This window comes from Polistes fuscatus, unplaced genomic scaffold, assembly GCF_010416935.1.
Source record: "Polistes fuscatus isolate 324 unplaced genomic scaffold, CU_Pfus_HIC Scaffold14, whole genome shotgun sequence".
Classification (NCBI taxonomy): Eukaryota; Metazoa; Arthropoda; class Insecta; order Hymenoptera; family Vespidae; genus Polistes; species Polistes fuscatus.
Window position 1 is genome coordinate 4,170,784 of NW_025113042.1, and position 21,257 is coordinate 4,192,040.

The following is a 21,257-nucleotide window of genomic DNA, read 5'->3' on the forward strand; positions in this document are numbered from 1 at the left end:
TTTCTCTCTTACTTTCTTTTTTCTCCCGATCGTTTTTGTCTATTCCTATCTATGTTTGTCTCGCTCTCTCTCTCTCTCTCTCTTTAATGTTTTCCTATTTCTTCTTTATTTTTTTGTTCTCGTAAAACTATCGTCTAGGAAAAAAAAACCAAATCAATTAAACTCTTTACAACGTTGTAAAGTTAGAAATAGGGGTTGCTTTTATATTTCTTCTAAATTCTATTTTATTTCATCTATTATATATATATATATTTATAAATTTATTTGTTTAGAATTTTCGATACGACTCTTACGTTTTTATTTTAATGATTTGTTTTTAAAATATTTGTTAGAGAAGTATGTATAATTTACATAAACTGTAATTATACAATGAAGCACGATGTTAAAGAGAGAGAGAGAGAGTGAAAAAATGAAATTAGAAACTTGTCCTAGGTAAAAAGGAATTCAATTTTCATAATGTTCACTTTTTCACGTGAACGTCCAACGAGAACGTCTATCGTGGCCACGAAATTAAATTGTGGGTTATTGTAAAATCTATCGGATGCCAGCTACTTTTTATCCGATATTGTTAGATAGTAGATGAAAAAGGTTCTGTATATATATATATATATATATATGCATACACACATGTACATCTTTTCACTCACAATCAGAGGACTTTATCGCTTTTGTAGGAAATCGTTGAATAGAAATCTTCGATTGTGTCATAGATGCTGTTGTTGAATTAAGCTCGCGACTACATATTATAATTTATAATGATTTATATTAAAGGTGTTAGGATAAGGATTCGAATAAAATTGATTATCGAATTGTATTCTAATTTTACTATAGTGTCTCTTGCCGCGATAATAAATGGAATTAATTAAATTTGCAAGTTATTAATTCGATCGAGAGAATCTCGACTCACCCACCGTTCAGAACGTGGACCAGAACGCTCGCTGATTCAGCCGTGGACGGGGCACACGTGTAATTTCCAGAATCAGCAGGTAACGCCTTGGATATTAAAAGACGCGATGTTCGAGTTTGCTTCTCCGTAACGACGTTTATTCCACCCCTTTGACTGTAATTGATAACGTGATCGCCCTTGTACCTGAAAATCACAAATCGTATTCTCTATAAATTAAAGAAATATTTTGAAAATAAAAAAATACAATAAAAAATTACAATGATTTGGAAACGATCGTTGTTTATGTTATAATTCGATAAAGAATTCTTGAAATTGATACGTAAGTTTATTAAAAACTATAATATATTATGCGTTTGCACGTTCGCGAACATTTTAGTAAAGCTGAATTATTATTCGGATTGAAATTTTCCGGAAAACCCAATATTTGCTGCTGAAGTTGCGTTGTCAGCAAATATTCCTTTGAAGTGACGTCTACTATTATGTAAGTACAAAAGGTGTCGACCCTTCTGTGCTCGCGCGCGCGTACAGAATTCAAACGAATTGTATCTCTTCTGCAACGTCGAAGATTGAACAAAAAAAAAAAAGAAAGAAATGATAAGGGATGAGGAATTGAATATTACTAAATGTACTTTTCATTGGAATTTATCATTATGTATTAAAACACACAAAAAAAAAACAAAAATATATTCTTTCTAACAAATAAATATGAAATAATTTTGTAAAGAAATTGATTAGAAGTACTCACCAATAAATGAAGGAAGGTGGCTCGGGTGTTTGCAGTACGATGCAAGTCAGGTTTATGTCGCTTCCACTCTTGATGTACAATTCCGGATTGCCATTGATTTTCGCTTTCGACACTGCCGAAATAACGTATAACACAGAAGGGTATAGAGATATAGATAGTGAATTTAACTCTACCGCGAACTAAAATCACTATGCATGTGGTTTATATCGTGAGAGGTGGCACCTAGTGATAATTGATTTAGAGTTGGGTAAGCAATACGAAATGCGGTATTGTAACTCGTAACACCACCACCACTGTCGTTTACATATGTATTTATATACATATGCATATACATATAAATCCATAGAAGATATATATATATATATATACACACACGCATATATAACTTTTGAGTATTTTAATTTAATCAACTTCGTTACCGAAGATCGTGAAACTTTTTAAGGGAAAAAATATTGAAATTCATACGAGAACGGGTAATGAAATCTTGTCAAATATTTACGTAAACTATATTGATCACGCTATTGATTTTAGTTTTTTTTATTTTGTTTTTTTTTTCCCAAACGTTTCGATAATAATAAAATAAATGAGGAATTATACTTGCCCACTACGCTCAAATTAAATGCTTGGCTGATTTTCGGTTCGGTCGAAACTTGGCACTCATAAGTCCCGCTGTCTCTGACTTGGGGTGAACTAATTTTCAAGGTCCATTCGTCGCTTCCATCGCTGTGCAATGATTGAAAGCGTTGATCGTTCGTGTAAGTTAAAATTCCTACGGTTAGTATGTGTAGATCTCGTTTTCTTATCCACGATACCTGTAGTCAAATATATAAAACAATATTAATGATAAAGGTAGCATAAGATATAAGTATATCGAACTATTTTTTGTATTCTATTAGTTAGTTTTAGTCAGTTTATATATTTAATCATTAATCGTGTTAGATAATTGAAAATATTTTCATGAAATAAATTTTGTTGCGAAGTATCCAAAGTATCATTATCAGTTTAAAAGTAAAGTAGACTTATTAGCTCAGGTATTTTCTGAAACTAAGAATTCAATATTCTCGAATGGATAGGAAAAAGTTAGCAATTTTTTTTACATTCGAGGGAAATTTTGTAGATGAAAAATTGTTCATAGGAGACTACCGATGCAATGAAACGACCCCAACAAGGGGACGATGACCATTCCCTGTTGATCCGGAAACGAGTGCTACGGTGAAATTGCACAAAAGTGAAACAAAAAAAGAAGAGAGAGAGAATAAAAAAGAAAAATAGTCAACAGAACGTTTATCGGACGATACGCGAGTGACGATTGCGATTGCGATTTCCTATGGTCTGTCCCGACGTCGTAGTATTCGTGAAAACGTGCATTTCTCTGCACCTTTTTTTTTTCCCAAAAGAGAATTGTAAAGTTCTACCTTTTGCTCCGGTCAAAAGAACTTTTTTATTTTTCTTTTTTTTTTTTATTTCGGATTCAACGATAAAATGAATCATCTATAACGTTTCTATGACATTTGTATCCTTACTCGCACGTTATATATATTTATTACAATGTTTTTTTCATTTTATTTCATTTTTTCGATCGACACATTTATTGTTCGTTAATATTTAAAAAAAAAAAAAGAATAAATCAACGCAGTTTTGAACGTGTATAACGACGGAAAGGTTAAGAAAAATAAAAATCATGTATATACTTGTATCTCGAGATAAAATTGAACGATCTTCGTGACAATAGCTGACTCATTTTTAAGTTGAGAAAATATTCTTAGAAAATATTTCGATCTTCTAAAGTCATCGCGTCATGACTCTCGTATTTTCCTTGGACACACACACACACATACATATATAAATATATTTATATGTATGGGTTGGTGTGTCCTACGTTCGTGCGTATGTGTGTCGAGTGGACGTTTGCGAAATTTGATTTATCGGCGATTACGATCGGTGATTGGAGCACGACGGCTTCCTGGCGCGTCACCGAGCTTGATGCATGAGTCCAAGCGATAACGCGTGATGTCGACCTGTTCTATTCTCCATCTCTGTCTCTCTCAAACACACGTACACGCGCACACACACGCACACAATCTCCTTGTGCGAATTTATCTCTTTGTCGAAGTTCTGTCACACCTATGACGCACCTATCCGCGAAATTACGTCAAGAGTGAACGCGCGTGCCGATCTTCGAATTAAAAGTCAAGAAAACACAAGATTGTGGTCATTAGAAGTAACTATTATCTTTTTTAAACAATCACCGTATCAATAATTAACTATGCACGTTGAATAATCGTAAGAATTTTCATATTTTTGAATGATGAACAGAAGGAGAGAGAGAGAAGATTATTGCGAGATCAGTCAACCGTTTACACCGAAACGAAATACGAAATATGAATTTAGAGAGAGAGAGAGAGAAAGTAGGAGAGAGGGGTAGGAGGTTATTGTGAGATCAGTCAACCGTTTACTTTGAAAGGAAAATACGAAATATGAATTTAAAGAGAAAGAGAAGGAAAAATAAAAGAAATAACCAACGGAGAAGAAGAAAATGTTTCTTTCCAATCGAACAAATTCATATTTGATAAATTTGATGGAATTTTTGTAAGAAAAATAGAATTTTTCAATTTTAGCAACAATACCGAATGTATCAAATACATGCATATAACAATTTTGAATTATTTACAATTTTTATTCTTTATATTTTACTTTTATCTTATATTTATGAAAGTAATAGTTAATATCCGTGGGACAATATGAAATTTATTATTTATTGATATTCGTAAAAATGTTTTTCGTTGTTTTATTTCTCAATCGTTCAGATTTTTCCTCTCTTTTTCTTTCTTTCTTTCTTTTTATTTTCTTTTTTAATTACGAGAAGGAAATAAAATATGCAGATAAAACTTACAGCACGATCTCCAAGATTGCGTACTCTGCAATGTAAGTAAGCGGTTTGACCGACTGTTGTCGTAGTTTCTCTCTTGGTTGTGTTGTCGAAATAAGGTTGACTAAAGGGTTGCTCCCAGTATGCTGAAGAATGATGCTCGACAACCGAGCCTCCGCTTTTTGACGCACATTCTGCAAACAAATAAAAAAAAAATACAAATTAGCGGTTAAGCTTTGATGATACATCAAATAAGAAAGTTGCTTTAATTTAAGTAGATTTTAATGTACTTTCCTTGGGGCTTTTTATCTTTCTAGTTTTATTATTAATTCAACGTAATTCGTTTTTCGTTTAATGTACATTTTATTATTATATATATATTTTTGAAAATATTATCCAGTTTAATTATACTCTAATAACACGTTTTACCTTTTACGTTATCATATTTTTCATTTGTCGCGTTTATTTGATTTTTTTTGAGAACACGCAAATTTAAATGAAGTTAAATAAATTTTCGTCTTCAATTTTGTACATCATTAATTTAAGTCATTCGTAAAAACCGTGTATTTATATTATAAATATATTTTAGTGAAATTTTACCAAGAGACCACTACCGTGCGTGGGTTCATTTTCCTTCGATGTAATATTATTATTTAAAGAAAAATCTGACAAAATTCGGTAATACTATTTAGGATCTTTAGAATTGAAAAATGAAAAAGATAAGATTTAAGGTTCGTGAAGTTCCTTAACAGAAGAACCAACATTTATTAGTCGAAGTAAAAGAGAATAGGATAAGCCAAAGCTTTCGCGTACTTGAGCACAATCGTTTTCGTTGGTTTGCCGGTTCGCTTACTTTCTCGATTCGATTTCCTAGCACGATATTGGAAGGGCTGGTAGGGTGGGTGTACGCGTTCTCCAGGACGACGACGATTTCTTACCAAATGAACTCGGTAAAAGGTCTTCTAAGTAAAGGGTAGGAAAGGAGAAAACTTGCACAAGTCCGAAAATTTCATCCAGGGTTTTTCTAACATTACGCGGGAAAAAAAGTCTTCTATAAAAAGAGCTTCACCTTCTTTTTATCGGTTTTCTTTTTTTTTTTTTTATTATTTCTCTTTGCTAAGACCTCAGTCGATGCCTGCGAATTGCTCGATTTCGAAAAAAGATTTTCTTGCTCGTTTCTTTTGGAAAAGGAAAAAAAAGAAAGAAATATAAGAAATCACGCTCTCTATTTTGAAGATCTTTATTTTCATTCGATATATCTTTTACTTATTTTGTTTTAAATAACATTTAAGAAGATTCATCGTGCGTTTTCGTTTAGGAAACTATTTAGATATACTTTTTCTTATCGTTGTAATATAATTTAAAATTATTCATAAAAATATACGAAATAAATTGAATCGTAAGATTAAAATATTGCTATAACATTGCTATAAGTTTAGTTTCCATTTTCTCAAGTAATTAATTTTCTTTTTATTTTATATGACAAATGTTGAATTTTCGTGTTTAGTCGTCAAGATCTTTTATATACATTTTTTCGTTGAATTGGAATTTTTTTTCTTTTCTTCATAACGATGAAGTTCTTATATCGTTTTTTTCTTTTTTTCCTTTTTTACCATAAACGATCTTGAAAAGTTGGAGCAATCTCGATGTTCGATCTCATAGTTCTCGACTATGAAACGATCTTCCGCACTCGCTTTGCTCATTCGCCTTCACACGTTTCCTATCTTGCATCCTTTTTCTCTTTTTCTCTTTCTCTTTCGTTGAACCAACCAGTGACCTTCTTCGCTTCGTCGAAATTTCCATTTCAGAGAAGATCGATAGCGATAAAGTTCACGGCACGGTACGAACGGTACGAACGGTACGACGGTACGGTACGACGGTGCACGGTTCATTCTCTAAGGTATAACTTTTGCTGCTTCTAAGATTCAAAAGATATGACGATAAGGTAAAGGATGAAAGAAATGACGCGTGTGCTTGACTCTAAAATATGAGAGAAAGAGAAATAAAGAAAAATAATAGTAAAAGAAGATATATATAGCCACGTTTATTTAATATTCATAGAAAAAGTATTTTCAAACTTTTTATTTTGAAGAAGAAAGAACATTTTTCCTCCTTGCTTTCAAAAATAGTATTAATTACATTAATGCAACTATCATATGTCGTATCTTTATCTTTCTTTTGTCTTTATTTTTGATAAAGTTTAAGAGACATTTTCTAGATATTTGTGACAGTAAGAAAAAAAAAAAAAAAGATACTAAATTTTCATCGACATTATTTCGCGCAATTGCGACGTGCAATATCCGAATGATAGGATGACGAATTAATTTAATTGATATTGACATTGGCAAGTAATTAAATACGCTCAATCGAGAACCTCAACGGATAAATTTATAATAATACTTGTTTAAATTCAGCTACGATCGATATCCTTTTCCCTCCCCCCACCCCCCACCTTTAATAGTATTTTTATTTTATTCATCAATTTGCAATTTTTGTTTGTTTTTGTATTTTCATGCAAAAGTATTGTATTTTTATTTTTTCTTTATTTTCGATATATAATATTAGTTGAGAATATATTTCAAATATACTGATAAATAATTACATGCAATATTAATATACGTTTGTAATTATGATAGCCTTTGAGATAGTCTGATTATTTGTATACTAACTGATATTTATTAAACCTGCAGAACTCATTTTGACGTTCAATCCAAATGATGTCAACTTTCCGCGATACAACCCTTTGGATTCGAAATTTGATTACTATTTTGTCAAGCTCGTAACGAATGGTGTTTGCAATACGTTCTAAATCCGCTTGATTGACGAGTAACTGCATCGATTTTAGTTTGATCGATTCGTGTTTTTTTTACACGATTGATTGTTTACAAAATCAAGAAGAGAAAAAAAGAAGTGCGTGATCCTCGTTTGATCATCGCATAGAGTCGCGAATGGAAATAGGATACTCGTGTGTAATAATAATTAATATAAAAAGATATATATATATATATAAATATATGAAAATAATAGTAAAATTTCCTAGAAGTTACAGAAATATATATAACCCGGGAAAAGTTTAACTTTTTCACAGTGAAAAGACTGTAAGGTTGTCCGAAAAGGTAGTAGTACCGAAGAAGACTATGTCTAATTACTTGAGATTGATTGGAAAATTAATAGATCTCTGGGTTTCCTTCCCTTCGTTGCACGAATTTCAACGGCAATCAAAGTGGATAATTTCCAACAGCTGCAAGTTCTCCCGTTGGCAACTTGGGAAGAAAGGAAGAAGGAGGAAAGGAGGAAAGATGAGGGGGTAGGTAGGTGGATGGGTGGGTGGTTGGCTGTTTGGAATCGGGAAAGACAGAGAGAAAGGGGAGGGGGAGGAAGACGACGTCATGCGTCTCTCTTAAACGTTACTCAGAAACGTTCCGACAAGACGTCTCGTCGTTCACGACATTCTCGCAAATTTAGCACCAGTAGAGAACCCATTTGCATTCTCATAGGATGCCATTCGCGCGTTCTACAGCTTAATATCGTATTCTTCGCGATAATCCTTTCTCATATTCGATCGGAGAATATTTAAACGCTTTTGGTATATATTATGTAATATGTAAATACGTAAATGCACTTTTACGCGTTCAAATATAAAATTTACTTACATGCCTTTCCATATACAACTCGAAATCATACGCAGCGTGGCGCGGAAAGAATTTATGGCTGTTGCATCTTATTTTAAATGATTATTTCTCGTATATTTAAAGTTATCACGATCGTTATTATTTTTCATTCATAATAGATATTATATTTATATCTATTCGCATGTAAAAACTTGATCTTATGAAACCACCTGATATTATATTCGAGAATTTTTGTTTGCTACTTCAACCGGAGACATTTTTAAACTCTTCAAATAGTCTCGTTCTTCGTACTTTAACATAAGTAAAAGACATGAAAAAAGAAAAGAATAAAAGGGACGAGGAGGGAGGATGCAACTAACAAATTCATCCAGTTGCCGATCCCTGTTCTCGTCTCATTCTGTTCCACCCTTACACGCAGACGTTTTTCACAGTTTTTTAAACGCTCTTTTGCCGCCTACCCTTCTTATTCTTCTTCTTCTCGTTTTTTTTTTCCTTTTTTTTTCTACTAATACTACTACTAACCCTCCGGCCGTCAACAGCTTCCGGAAAAACATGGCCAACGACCCGCAACCGTCCGGAACTTTCCGGACGATGAGAAAAAGTCGACAGCGTCTTCATAAGAGGCAAGAGAGTGAATGAGAGTGAATGAGAGGGAGAAGGAGAGAGAGAGAGAGAGAGTGAGAGAGGGAGAGAACAGGAACGAATGAACGAGGGTACATACACTCACTCTGTTTACGAAACGTCTTCGTCAAGTCTCTTTCCAAGCCCTCCTCACCCCCATTTTTTAAAAATCGACGTGCTTCTCTCTTGTGAATAAGGAATAAAAAAAGAAAGAAAAAAGGAGAAGATAAAAATAGAGAGGGAGAGGGAGAAAAGAAATTCTCATGAATTTTCTCGTGGCTGCTTTGCTGTGCTGATGCTGCTCTTGAGAGAACTCTCATCTCCGATAACGTTACGGTTAAATTGAAAAATTAAAGGGTCGGATAAAGTACGGCATGCTTTTATGTAATAAAAAGAAATAAGAAAAAAAAAGAAAAGGGAAATGTTTAGTAATTATTATGAGGGTAGTAGGGGGCTTTTCTTCTTCTACTTCTTTTTCTCGCGATATACTTTTCAAAGATTTTACTCGTGTTTAAATGAAATTACAATGATTATATGAAACAAACAAAAAATGATATGAAAAATTATATTCCGGTTTATTTTATATTTTATTTTTTTATACTAAAGTTAATGTGTTTCGTTTCGTTTCGTTTATATAATATTTGAAATGATTAATATTGAATACACACACACACATTTAAAACGTATGAGTACTCGTAAGAAAATATATACACCGTTAAATATGACAGTATTTACGTCTGATCGAAGTTATGAGTCTCATCTCTTGAAAGCTCGAAGTTTCATTGAAGAGAAAAAGAAAAGGATAGACCATATTCATTCTTTGAATGAGTCAGAGGTTGCAATCAGGCTTGCGTTCTTCGAGAGTTCGTCTCGAGAGCAACTAAACGCATGAACACTTTCAGAACAGTTTTTTCTTTTCTTTTTTCTTCTTTTTTTTTTTTCTTATTTTCACTCTTCTTCATCGAGTCCGATTGTTCAAATACTTTTTAAACCGTTTTCAAAGCTTATGTCGTAGTAAGAATTTCATTATAATTATAATTTGGTTTCACTCGATAATATTATTTCAATAATTATATATGTACCTTGTAAATTAATTACAATCGTAATACCTTATCCCGATAAATGTAAATGAAAACGAGATCGTATTTTGAAACGTTTGGCTATGACGACATCAAAACAATTATTTGTTTATTGTAAAATAATACAATCGATTTGCATACAATGGTAATATAATTATATTTATATATCATTATTATTATTATTATTATTATTATTATACATTTTGTGAGAAAATGTGGTATATATATATATATAATTTATATTTTCATTGAGTCATGCATAATATCAATTTCTAGGAAAGATTTTTAAATAGTTCTCGATTTTAAGAAAGGAACGAGTCATCCTCATCGTCATTCCGATAATCTAATCTTTTTTATTTCGATGAAATACGCTAGATATGCGCATAGGAGTAAAAAGAAATCTTTAAATTTATTCGAGTGCACGGTCCAATTCACTTAGCGAGTAAAGTTTCTACGAATCCTTTATCATTCTTTTCGATGGTGTAAGATATTTGTCTTGAAAATGAAAGAAAAACAAAAAGTTGAAATTCTTTTCGATTTGGCATGGTATTTTTAAGTCGTTTCATAAAAATTTGTTAATTTTCTTATCGTTCATGTACGTATATACTCGTAAATACACATAAATATATATTTGGAAAATATATAAATACTCGATCTATTTCAAGAGTAAAACCGTTCTGAATTTTGGAAATATTTTTTCTCCCTTAAGTACTTATTGATATAAACCATACTTAATATTTTTCAAGAAAGAAGGATACAATTTAGTTCGAGCAATTTACACGAGTATCTATGCGAAGCTTGAAATATATCCTTCACGGAAGGATACTCGAGAAAGTTTAAAAAGGACGAAACTTGTTGGTACTTCTTCAGAGTTATTTTACAAGATCAAAGAAGAAGATGCAGTTGGAAACACGTGTATTAAATTAATTCGAGAACTCTTTCAAGTTATATTCATAATGAATACAATTTAAATATAAATTTATCACTCTTATTTCGACTAAATAAATCGAGAAATAAAATCCGATTAGAAGTACATGGAAAAAAAGAAATAAAAAACACATCATCTATATTAAAATAATAATGAAATGAATTATATATAACGTTACCAACAAAATAATCGTATTTTTACAATATATTTTCAATTAATATTCGAATACCATTGATAAAATAAAATATCGCGAATAAAAATGTTTGAATAAAATAACACTGACCCAGATAAATAGCAAATTAACGTAGAACAAAATATAAAAAACGTTCTTTTATTAGAATTAAATAATAACAAAATAAAACACCATTTAGAGTTATTCGAATGGTTAAATTAAAATAGAATAGAATAGAATAGAATAGTTTGTATAGTTAGATGATATCATGCGCGTGAGACGATAAAGTTTGTTCAATCGAGCCAGGGATAGATGTTAAAAGAGCAATGAGAGATAACATTGCTGAACACATTCCGATCGTAAAGCAAGCATTTTATTCATCGAAATCGATTCTATGCGAGAGAGCCAGGAAATTGTTTACTAACGCCATATCCTCTTGTGAGAGATCAAAGCCATCAATGATACTCCCTATTCAGCATTGTTCAATGAGCTATCGGCATGGATTAATTGGAAAGTTCGTACGTAGGTATCACGATCGATGGGTACGGATTTTGTAACTAAAAGCATAGGTCATAATTTCAAATCACGAAATAGATCACACGCACACCTGTATGGTTATTACAATAGATATTATCTACCATATATTTGACCATTAATATTGGTATACGTATATATTCTATACGGGATGATTAATTAGTATATTCAAATATTATATCATTTATGATATACTGTTATATATATATATATATTATTTAATATAATGTATGGTGTTGTATGAAAAATTACAATATAGTTATTAATATATGTGTTATATTATTTTGATACGTATTTATTTAAATTATATAATATTTGAATTATCTAATATTAGTATATTAATAATATATGAAATAATTCACACCTAATGATACTATATAATAATCGATTAATTATTATAGGTAATTAGATTGCATTAAGAACTATGACAGTCTTTTTAATATTCATAAAGTTATGTAATCATACCAATCAAGTCTTTACGAACACGTAATAACCATTTGTACTAACATACGGGTTGAATTGTTATTATAATTAACGTTCGTTCGATCCATCAAGATAATGACGTTTTCACGTGAGTTCTGGATACAAATTGAGCGAATCGTATTACGCAAGACAATTAGGAAGAATCTTGGTACTTTAGAATTTCTCAGGTGTAGAAATTGTTAGGAAAATTATAGCGTGAGAATAAGACATCAATGGGGTTGATGATTTTTCTTTTTATTTTTCTTCTTTATTCTACACGCATAGATGCACGCGTATATTAATTAATATACATGTTTTATAAATAAATACGAAGCGTTCGAAAAATGATGAAACATTTGAAACAATATTGTGCAATGTCATTTAATCGCGGAATATCAATTTGCAATTATTACGTTATATTTATGCTAACAAATTCTAAACTCTCGAAATAAAGAAAATCGATTGAAATTCTAATTCTTGAATTAAAGAATTTTGACGTCGTTACAAGTTTTAAGATGCTAACGAATTTAAACTCTTGAAATAATTCGATTGTTACATCCTGACGAATTCGTAATTATCGAAATAAGGAAAATTGAGTTGCTGTACGCTAATAAAATTCCAATTGTTTAAATAATGACTCGTGCTTCCGTTGAACCATCGGAAAATAAAAATACTATTAACAATTAAATTTAATATCCGACGTAGATTTAAAAGCGAAGATGATCTTAACTTAACGAATAATATAAATTTCTCAAGAACAATTAATTCAATGAATTTATTCTATTTTTTGATTGTAAAATTCATTGATTTTATTTTTCTCTTCTCGTAATCAAGATAGAATAAAATCGTTCACGATAAAAGAACTCAAAATATATTGTTCGTGCAAGAATTGTTAGTGTTTCAACTAAGAAGAAAAATAAGGAAACGAAGAATAAGAAGAAAATGTATCAACGCGTTCGAAGTTCTTTTCTCGGTTCGTAAGACTTAGCTTGATTCAAAGAACGCCCTTTGGCAAGTAAAAACGAAAGGAAGTGGAGGAAGAAAAAGGGATAGAGAGAGGGTTTCATGACTGTGACTGATGATTCTCAGTAAGGTTTGGACGTTGTCGCAATAAAGAAAGGAGTATCGATGTTGGATTGCGTCTGAACCAAGCTACAAACAATTTTTATCTTCCTGTTTGAGAAATATAGAGAGATAGATGAATAGAGAAAAATAAAGAGAGAATAAAAGCTCGCAAGTTCGACTGAGAGAGTGAGAGAGAAGATATATATATATATAAGAGTACTTACCTCGACGAAAGCTCGAAAGCTTTGAGATAGGAAAAAAAAAAGAAAATAAAAATGAAGACAAAAAAGGAAGAAAAAGAAGAAGAAGAAGAAGAAGAAGAAGTAGAAAAAAAATATATATATATATATATATAAAAAAGAAAAATGAAAGAAAGTTACTTTCCGCTTCCTTTGTATCGAAAAATTTTTACCCATACACACGTAAAAGTATTCAATAAAAATTCGAACGGGGAAAAAGCTTCTCTCTCTCTCCCCTATTTTCTCTTTTATTCTTTTTCCTAATTTTTTTTTTACTTTTTCTGTTTCTTTTTTTATTTTTACTTTCTTTTTTTCATTATACTTCTTTTCTTTCCTTCATTCCGTTTATTCTCTTTTCCTTCTTCCAAACTCCAGCCCGTCTTTCCACCCACTCCTCGGTTCGAAAAGACTTTCTCTCTTTCTCGTTGGATCGTGCAATTTATCGAATCCTTTTCCAAGGGTTAGGAGGACGAGACGGTGCTAGTAACGAAGCCTTCAAAAATCACCTCGCCTTAGGGCAAAGGATCATCTATTCGTTGCACGCGATGCACAAGGTACTTCGTGGCTCCCTTCGCGCGTGAACAACCTTATACTTTAACGTCATCCCCTCTTACCCCTATCCCCCCTTTTTACCAATCACCCAGAAAGATGGATTCATCCCTTATGCACTCTATATCGAAAATGGCCGTCTTCAAAAATATTGCTTTTAATAATACGAGACGAAGAAATACAAGATGAAAGGGGGCGGGAGGGGGGTGCTATAGGAGCCCTCGTCCCTTATATTTTTTTCTATTAGAATCGTCAATCGATCTTTATGGAATTTTAATAAACGAATTTTGCATCCGATCTAATTCTCCAATAGTTATATGAGATAGATACTATGTTAACCGATAATACGAGTACCATGTGTGCTGAATAGTAACTGTATGCGTATACACATATGTATGTGCTCGCGTATATATTGAGTGGTTTATAATATCCATGTGAATTTGTGTATGTAATATATATATATTATTATGTATATATATATATATATGTGTGTATGTAAGAATACCTCAGAGAGTACTTATAGAATATATAGGTATATGTATATTGGTGGCTTATTATATCCATGAATCTATTTATGGTTGGTACATACGTTATACGTATGAGAGAAGGGAAGCCTAACGCGTGCAACGAACGTATATATACTCCTTTGCCTTGCAAATTCCACGAATTTGAGCCGACTTCTTGTTACTCTCGGCTCGGCTCGCGCACGTCAACGAGTTTACGTTACTGCCGGTGCACTACTATTACGTCACGATAACACTATAGGCGGTTAATACTCTCTCTCTCTCTCTTCCCCTTTTCCTTTTACGAAACTTCGAACACGATAGATTTTCAACCCCTCTTCCCCTCCACTTTAGACCCCACCTTACACCCTTCAAACTCCCTTGGGATATGATCTTCCTCTCTCTTATCCCATGCTTCGAAAAGTAGTGTCGTTCATAGCAAACAACTAATTGTTTTAGGGAATATTTAATGTTTTATATTTTATTTATTAATATGTTTTAATCATTTATTTTCGTGTATGTTGAAATTTGTTACACCTCGAGAGTATGAGGTTAATTAGATTGAATTTTTGTTTTCTTACGTGCATCTCGTTTTTCAATTGAAATTTTTAAACTCGTTATATATATATATATATTTGTATGCAATTACACGCTAGCATATAATTTTTATTATTTTTTATTTTTATTAAGGTAAGATATCGTATTCTTAAATCGATCAAAGTTAAATAATATAAATTATCAATTATTAATAATGAAACGTAACATTTATGATTCCATTTGAAATGAAATGTGTCTTCATAAATCAAGCGTTAAATTAAACAACTTATATTACATTTCTAATCAGATGTAGGTAACATAAGTGAATTTAAGAATTACACGTTAGGATAATTAATGTTCCGTGATTCTATTATGATAACGTTATTACTTTCACCCTCTAGACAATCTTCCGCAATTATGGTAAAAGTGACGTAGAAAGCAGATATGAAATTGAACAAAAGAGAAAGATTTATGGTATCAGATTTAGATAGAGAGAGAGAGAGAGAGAACGTTAACGTTCTGTTACGTAAAACACATTGTGAAACGATGTAAAGTAAATTCAAGAATTACACACGCTCGGATGAATAATCATGAATATGTTTCATGATTTTTATCCTTTTTAACTAATAGCACCGTTTTTATTGCACTTAGTTGGTTAGTCAGTTAGATTTCAACAAACGAAGCAACTAAAAAAGAAAAAAAGAAAAGAAAAAAAAAAAGCAAAGGAAAAAAAAACAAGGGGAAGAAATAATGTAAAATGAAAAAAAAAAAAATAGAGATAGATAGATAGATAGATTGGGTAGCAGATTAAAAGCGAGGAAATCCGATGTCATGGGGTCCTTCTTTCTACGCGAATCCTTTGAGCAACCACAAGAAAGAAAATCGTTAACGCGTTTTCCTCGCGAATGAACGTTGTAATTTAAAATCGATTTTGGTTGTGGGGGTGAGGGTGGTCTTGGGGGTGTTGAAATTATTTTCTGGAAATTGCCGAGCACTCGGTTTCTCTTTTCTCACAAAAGGCAATCGAGGGTACACCGAAAAAAAGTTAAACCTATGTAAAATCGATCGGCTATTCCCGAAGTTCGTTAGTATGTATAATACCTTGGTGGTGGGGGGTGGTGGTAGTGGGTGGTGGTAGTAGTATGCGAACGTTGACATTGCTGATCGTCAAGTACAGGGATTTATAAACGTTGCTGAAAGCTATTCAAATATCAACGTTGACGTTGTAACTATTGTACTTCGTAAATTTTCAATCTAAATATCCAAACGAATATCGTTCGTTATTCGTTAACTACAAATTTTCCTTTATACTCAAAATTATACCTTTTTTTCTTTTTGCCCCGATTTTCTATTCAATAATTTCGTTATATATATATACAATGTTTTTTCCTCTCTAAAAAGTGTATACTCTCTTAATCGATTAATTAAAATACTACCGATTAAAATATACTCACTGTAAAAATAAAATAATCGTTTACAACAACCGAGAATAGTAGAAACAAAATTTATCTAATCGATATAATGGTTAAATATTTTGTTATAATTATCTATAGATCGCGTATATAGATTTGATTTATTCTTATTTAAAAGGAAAAGAAAATAAATATAAAAAAAAAAAAAAGGAAAAGAAGCAAAAATAAAAGAAAACTTGTTCATATTCGTGGAGAACCTTTAGCATTCGCATTCACACCTTTGTAGCGTTGGCATAATACCGAAAGAGAGAGAAAGAAGGAAAAAGAGAATGAGAGAGAGAGAGTGAGAGAGAAAGATAGATAGATAGAGTCGTTGCATGTCGCCTATCATTAGCGTACGACGGACACGTGAGATTCTCGTTATAGCTAAAGTCTCGAGAATCGGCAAGTTCTAATCTCCGAAACACGCAAAAACACGACAGTTTCCCTCATTCTCTCTCACTTTCTCTCTCTCTCTCTCTCTCCTTCTTTTTCGAGTGGCATGTAGCTCTTTGAAGAGAGGAGAGACACGCGTCTAATACCGTGCTTGAGCATAAACGCGTAATTTCTATACCCCCTCCTCCCCTTTCACTCCCAACACCCTCAGCTAACCCTCTTTTCATTCCCAGCACCCTTCACTAATCCCCTCTTTCTCTTTTGCTTTTCCTTTTCTATCTAACTAGTTAATATACATATGTATGTATGTATACAAGCACACACACACACACACACACACACATATATATAAACTTATATATATATATATACATGTCGTATGTCGACAGATCGTTGAAACGATAAGCGTTAACGATTTACCTTGCGATTCGTACCGTTGCACCTTCCGATAACGAGGTAAAACCTGCGACCTTTTGTACACACACCTCATACATACACGTATACGAACGCACATAGGTATGCATTAACTCTTATTACTCTCTTTCTCTTTCAATCTTTTTCACACACGCGTTTTACTTTGCATCAAAAAGTCGATTTTACAATGATGTCTCTATTACCTTACACGACGATTTAACTATCGACTTTTGTGATATTTCAAAGGTTTCTAGTTTTTTGATCAATGAAATTGTTTCTAAATTCATCGACGAGAGAGGGGGTTTGTTTCTTTATCATTTAACGTTGACACGTGACATTTTGTAAGTTTAAAGCATATAAAATGAAAGGTTGTATTAACTGACAGGTTAACAAATTATTCAGGTTTTCTTATCGTCTAATGTAAATCTGTGACATTTAGATTAAGTATTGAGAACTAGCTATATTTAAATATAAAGTTTCAGTAATCGATAATTTAACAAATCTACCGACGGTTTATTTTTTATCATCGAACGTAAACTTGTTTAAAAATATGAATATATGCTAATGCGAACAAAATTATAATTAAAATATAAAATCATTGAATACGGTTGCAAATATATAAGATTAAGTATAAATATCAAATGAAGAAAACATTGGAAATAAATTACAGTACTTTTTACGTTCGTTTAGTTTGATTTTGGTAAATACCAACGTAAAAAAAAGAAAACGCGAAATATCTCTCGAATGATCTCTTAAAATGAAATACGAAAATACGAGATATGATTCCTTTATAACGCATTAATCGAAACCCCAGTTAAATTTCGCATATTTTATCAAGAATTTTAATCCTCCTCGAAACGGCTATAGAAAAATAAAAAAAAAAAAACAATAAAAAAAAGAACACACACACGCACATACGAATAAATAAAAAAGAAAGAAATAAAAAAAGTTGAGTGGAGAAAAAAGTTCGATCGTTCTCTTGGACATTCATAGCTTTTTAATCTGAGTTTATCGCGAATATTGTTAATAGGAATACTGAAAAGGAGGAAAAGGAAGGTACACTTTAACATTAATTCACGTTGGCGATAACATTTGCTGCCAAGGTTTCTCGTTTGATAAGCTTGTGTGTAGCACTTTTATACGCGTATACTGTACTGTGCATGCACAAATTATACATATACATATATACGTGTATTAAGTATTATTATACATACGTATTTAGGTAAAACGATTATTCGAAATTTCATTCGGTTTTCAAGAGGCCAGGTATTTAGAAGGAAATTAAAAAAAAAGAAAAAGGAAATTCTAAAGAAAATATATATCGTGTGTGCACCTTTACACGCGTGTACTGTACATGCATAAATTATATATATAACATATACGTGTATTTAAGTATTATATTTATAGGTATGTAGATGTAACGATTATTCGAAATTTTATTTGATTTTCAAGAGGCTAAGTATTTAGAAAGAAATGAAAAAAAAAAGAAAAAAAATAAAAGAAAAAAATAAATTCTAAAGAGAGAATATACGGATAAAGGTGGAATGGGGTGAACGAAGGGCGGGAGAAATGGGATAACGTGGTTTGCCTTGCTGTTAGAAAATTTCAAGAAGTAGGAAAGAGGTAAAAAAGTTTTTTAACGTATTGTAGTACGACAGCGAAAGCCGGCGACCTAGATCGCGTGTAACCGAGGCAATCTTGCCTTGGCTACGAAAAACGAGGGTGAAAAAGAAAGAGAGAGGGTATGTATGAGAAAGAGAGAAGAAAGGGAAAGGGAAAAGGGAAAGAGGACGAGAAGATAGAGATATAGAAATGGGAACTGTCATGAACAAACCTTGTGGTCAATTATAAGTTCCTCTGGAACGCGTCGTTTCGTTTACGAAGAGAATACACGATAAGGCTTTACGATTATTCTATGTTTCTTTTTTTCTTTTTTTACTCTCGCTTGTATTATTTCTTCTATTACGTATCTTTTTTATTATATTATTTTCTTATATATTTGTTCTAATTTATAATCAATCCACAATCCATCTAATTATTATTAATTAATCAAGCTTGTCTCGTTTGTCTGAATTAAAATGAATTATTAATTATTTAAATGGGAATTATGCGAATAGGAAATATAATTGGTATCGAATATATATATATATATATATATAATTATTGATATAATTATATAGTAATTCTATATATTAATGAGTATTTCAATGATTAGTAGATTATTAGTTTAGAGTGTATCAATTATTTCTATTATTTATTTTTATCAATTTCTTTAATTTTGTTTTTTATATTTTTTCTCCATATCCTTTTTTATATTCTCTATATTATCGTAGTAATTATTGAAATATAAGTAACGAATGGAATAGAATAGAATTAATTAAATAAATGCGAGAGTTTCGAGGATCGTTTTTTTTTCCTTTCAAAAATAACGAATATAATCTTTATATAACGATATCCTTTTTTTTTTTAAAATACCATTTAATTCGTTATTCGATAAAAATGTGATTTATCGATTTCTAACCGCGATTTTTAACCGCTAAATTTAAATTACTTAATGATCATTGATATTTAAACACGAGAAAATAAAGGAGAAATAAATAGAGGTGGGGGTGGAGAAGGAAGGGATCAATCGAGTCCATTTCGTTTTATAAATTTCTTTTTCCGCGATGAGATAATGCGAACACGATTTTATCGAAACTCGTTTCAGTGATACTGACCAAGTGAGAAAGAAAGTGATAAAAGGAAATAGATAACAAGACCGCGTAAATAGAGTTATCTCAATCGATTGCGTCCCTGTATCGACTCAATTTTCATTTACCGAACTTTTTCCGTCTCTTTCTCTCTCTCTCTCACACTCTTCTTTCTTCACACTGAATAAATAGATTTTCCATGGTTTCAAAATTACATAGTATATCTCGATAAAAATCTGGAAAATGCTAAAGTTACTTTTTTTTTTTCATTTTCGATATGAATAATTAAAATGAGATTTAACGAATGTCGTAGACACAATTGTACGCGATAGTTGTTCTACCTTTTTTTTTTTCTCGACAACAAAAATCGTGCACCACGTTGCTACGAAAAGTAATGGTGGTTGACTATTTTCCTTGATAGAGAGAAAGAGAGAGAGAGAGAGAGAGAGAGAGAGAGAGAGAGAGAAAAGTACTTGACGTTTTTCCAACGTGAAGTGTAAATCGATCTTGGGGAGAAAAAAAAAAGAAATATGAAGAGATTGAATCGAATAGTGGAAAGGGAAAAAGACAGAGAGACAGACGTACGCAAATAGTAAAAAAAAATAATAGATCGTTGTAAGAGTAACTAGAAATCTTGTTTTTTATTTATTTTTTTTTTTCGGATTTCTTTATCGTTTACTATTGTAATATTCTCGTATATTTCTCGTGTAACCGTTTTAAAAGATATGATATCAATCAAAACGTAATTTGTGTTTAGAAAATTGTCAACAAATCCCCGTAATCTGAAATCTTCGGTTCTAAATTAGAGAAACACACCCCACCATAAAATATATCGACTACGAAAAATAAAAATATTCTTCCAGACTCGTGATAAATGTCGTAGAATACGCATTCTAATCTAAATCCTATAAGGTAATTTGCTTTCCCCCGAATTGTCTACAATCCCCATAATCTCGAATCTTCTTCGGTCATGTAATACTTCCAAGAGACCCTACCCTAATTCGAAGGGGAAAAAAAAGAAACGAAAAGAAAAAAGAAAAACGAAATACTGTAAGCAAACATTTCTAGTTTGTCACGAAATCTTTAGAGAAAGAATCCATTAATCAAAATAAAAATTGTTTTTTCGTTGTAAGTAAAGAAAGAGCTTCCAGATGTTACACAATTTTTTTCTTTGTTTCGATTTATTATCAACGATTTGAATGATGGATAGGTGGATAGATCGAATTGTCAATTCACTTAGTCAAAGGGTAAAAATTTGGTAATAGTAAAAAAAGAAAAAGGGGTTCGTGATCGGAACGAGATCGCAAGGATGTTCGTTACCGGACACGTTACGATCGTGCGACTCGATAATTCAACGATTTAAATCCGATGCAACGACGGTAACAGCAACGCGACGTTACATCCGCTTCTGGCTAGTTGCCAAATACGATGCATAACGGCGAATTCATGTACCGTGGCCTTCGT

At 31.8% G+C, this 21,257-nt stretch overlaps 1 protein-coding gene across 7 annotated transcripts in view; it reads right to left on the minus strand.

Annotated features, from left to right (window-relative positions):
* The window catches only part of LOC122514174 (basement membrane-specific heparan sulfate proteoglycan core protein-like), a 94,242-nt gene that overhangs the window by 23,366 nt on the left and 49,619 nt on the right, over positions 1-21,257 (minus strand). For all 7 annotated transcript variants that reach the window (XM_043630841.1, XM_043630843.1, XM_043630839.1 and 4 more), the window contains 4 exons: positions 4,546-4,715; positions 2,254-2,464; positions 1,653-1,764; positions 912-1,090 (listed from right to left, as the gene is read on the minus strand). In XM_043630841.1, coding sequence (XP_043486776.1) covers positions 912-1,090; positions 1,653-1,764; positions 2,254-2,464; positions 4,546-4,715 — 672 coding nt within the window. The remainder of the gene's footprint in view (positions 1-911; positions 1,091-1,652; positions 1,765-2,253; positions 2,465-4,545; positions 4,716-21,257) is intronic.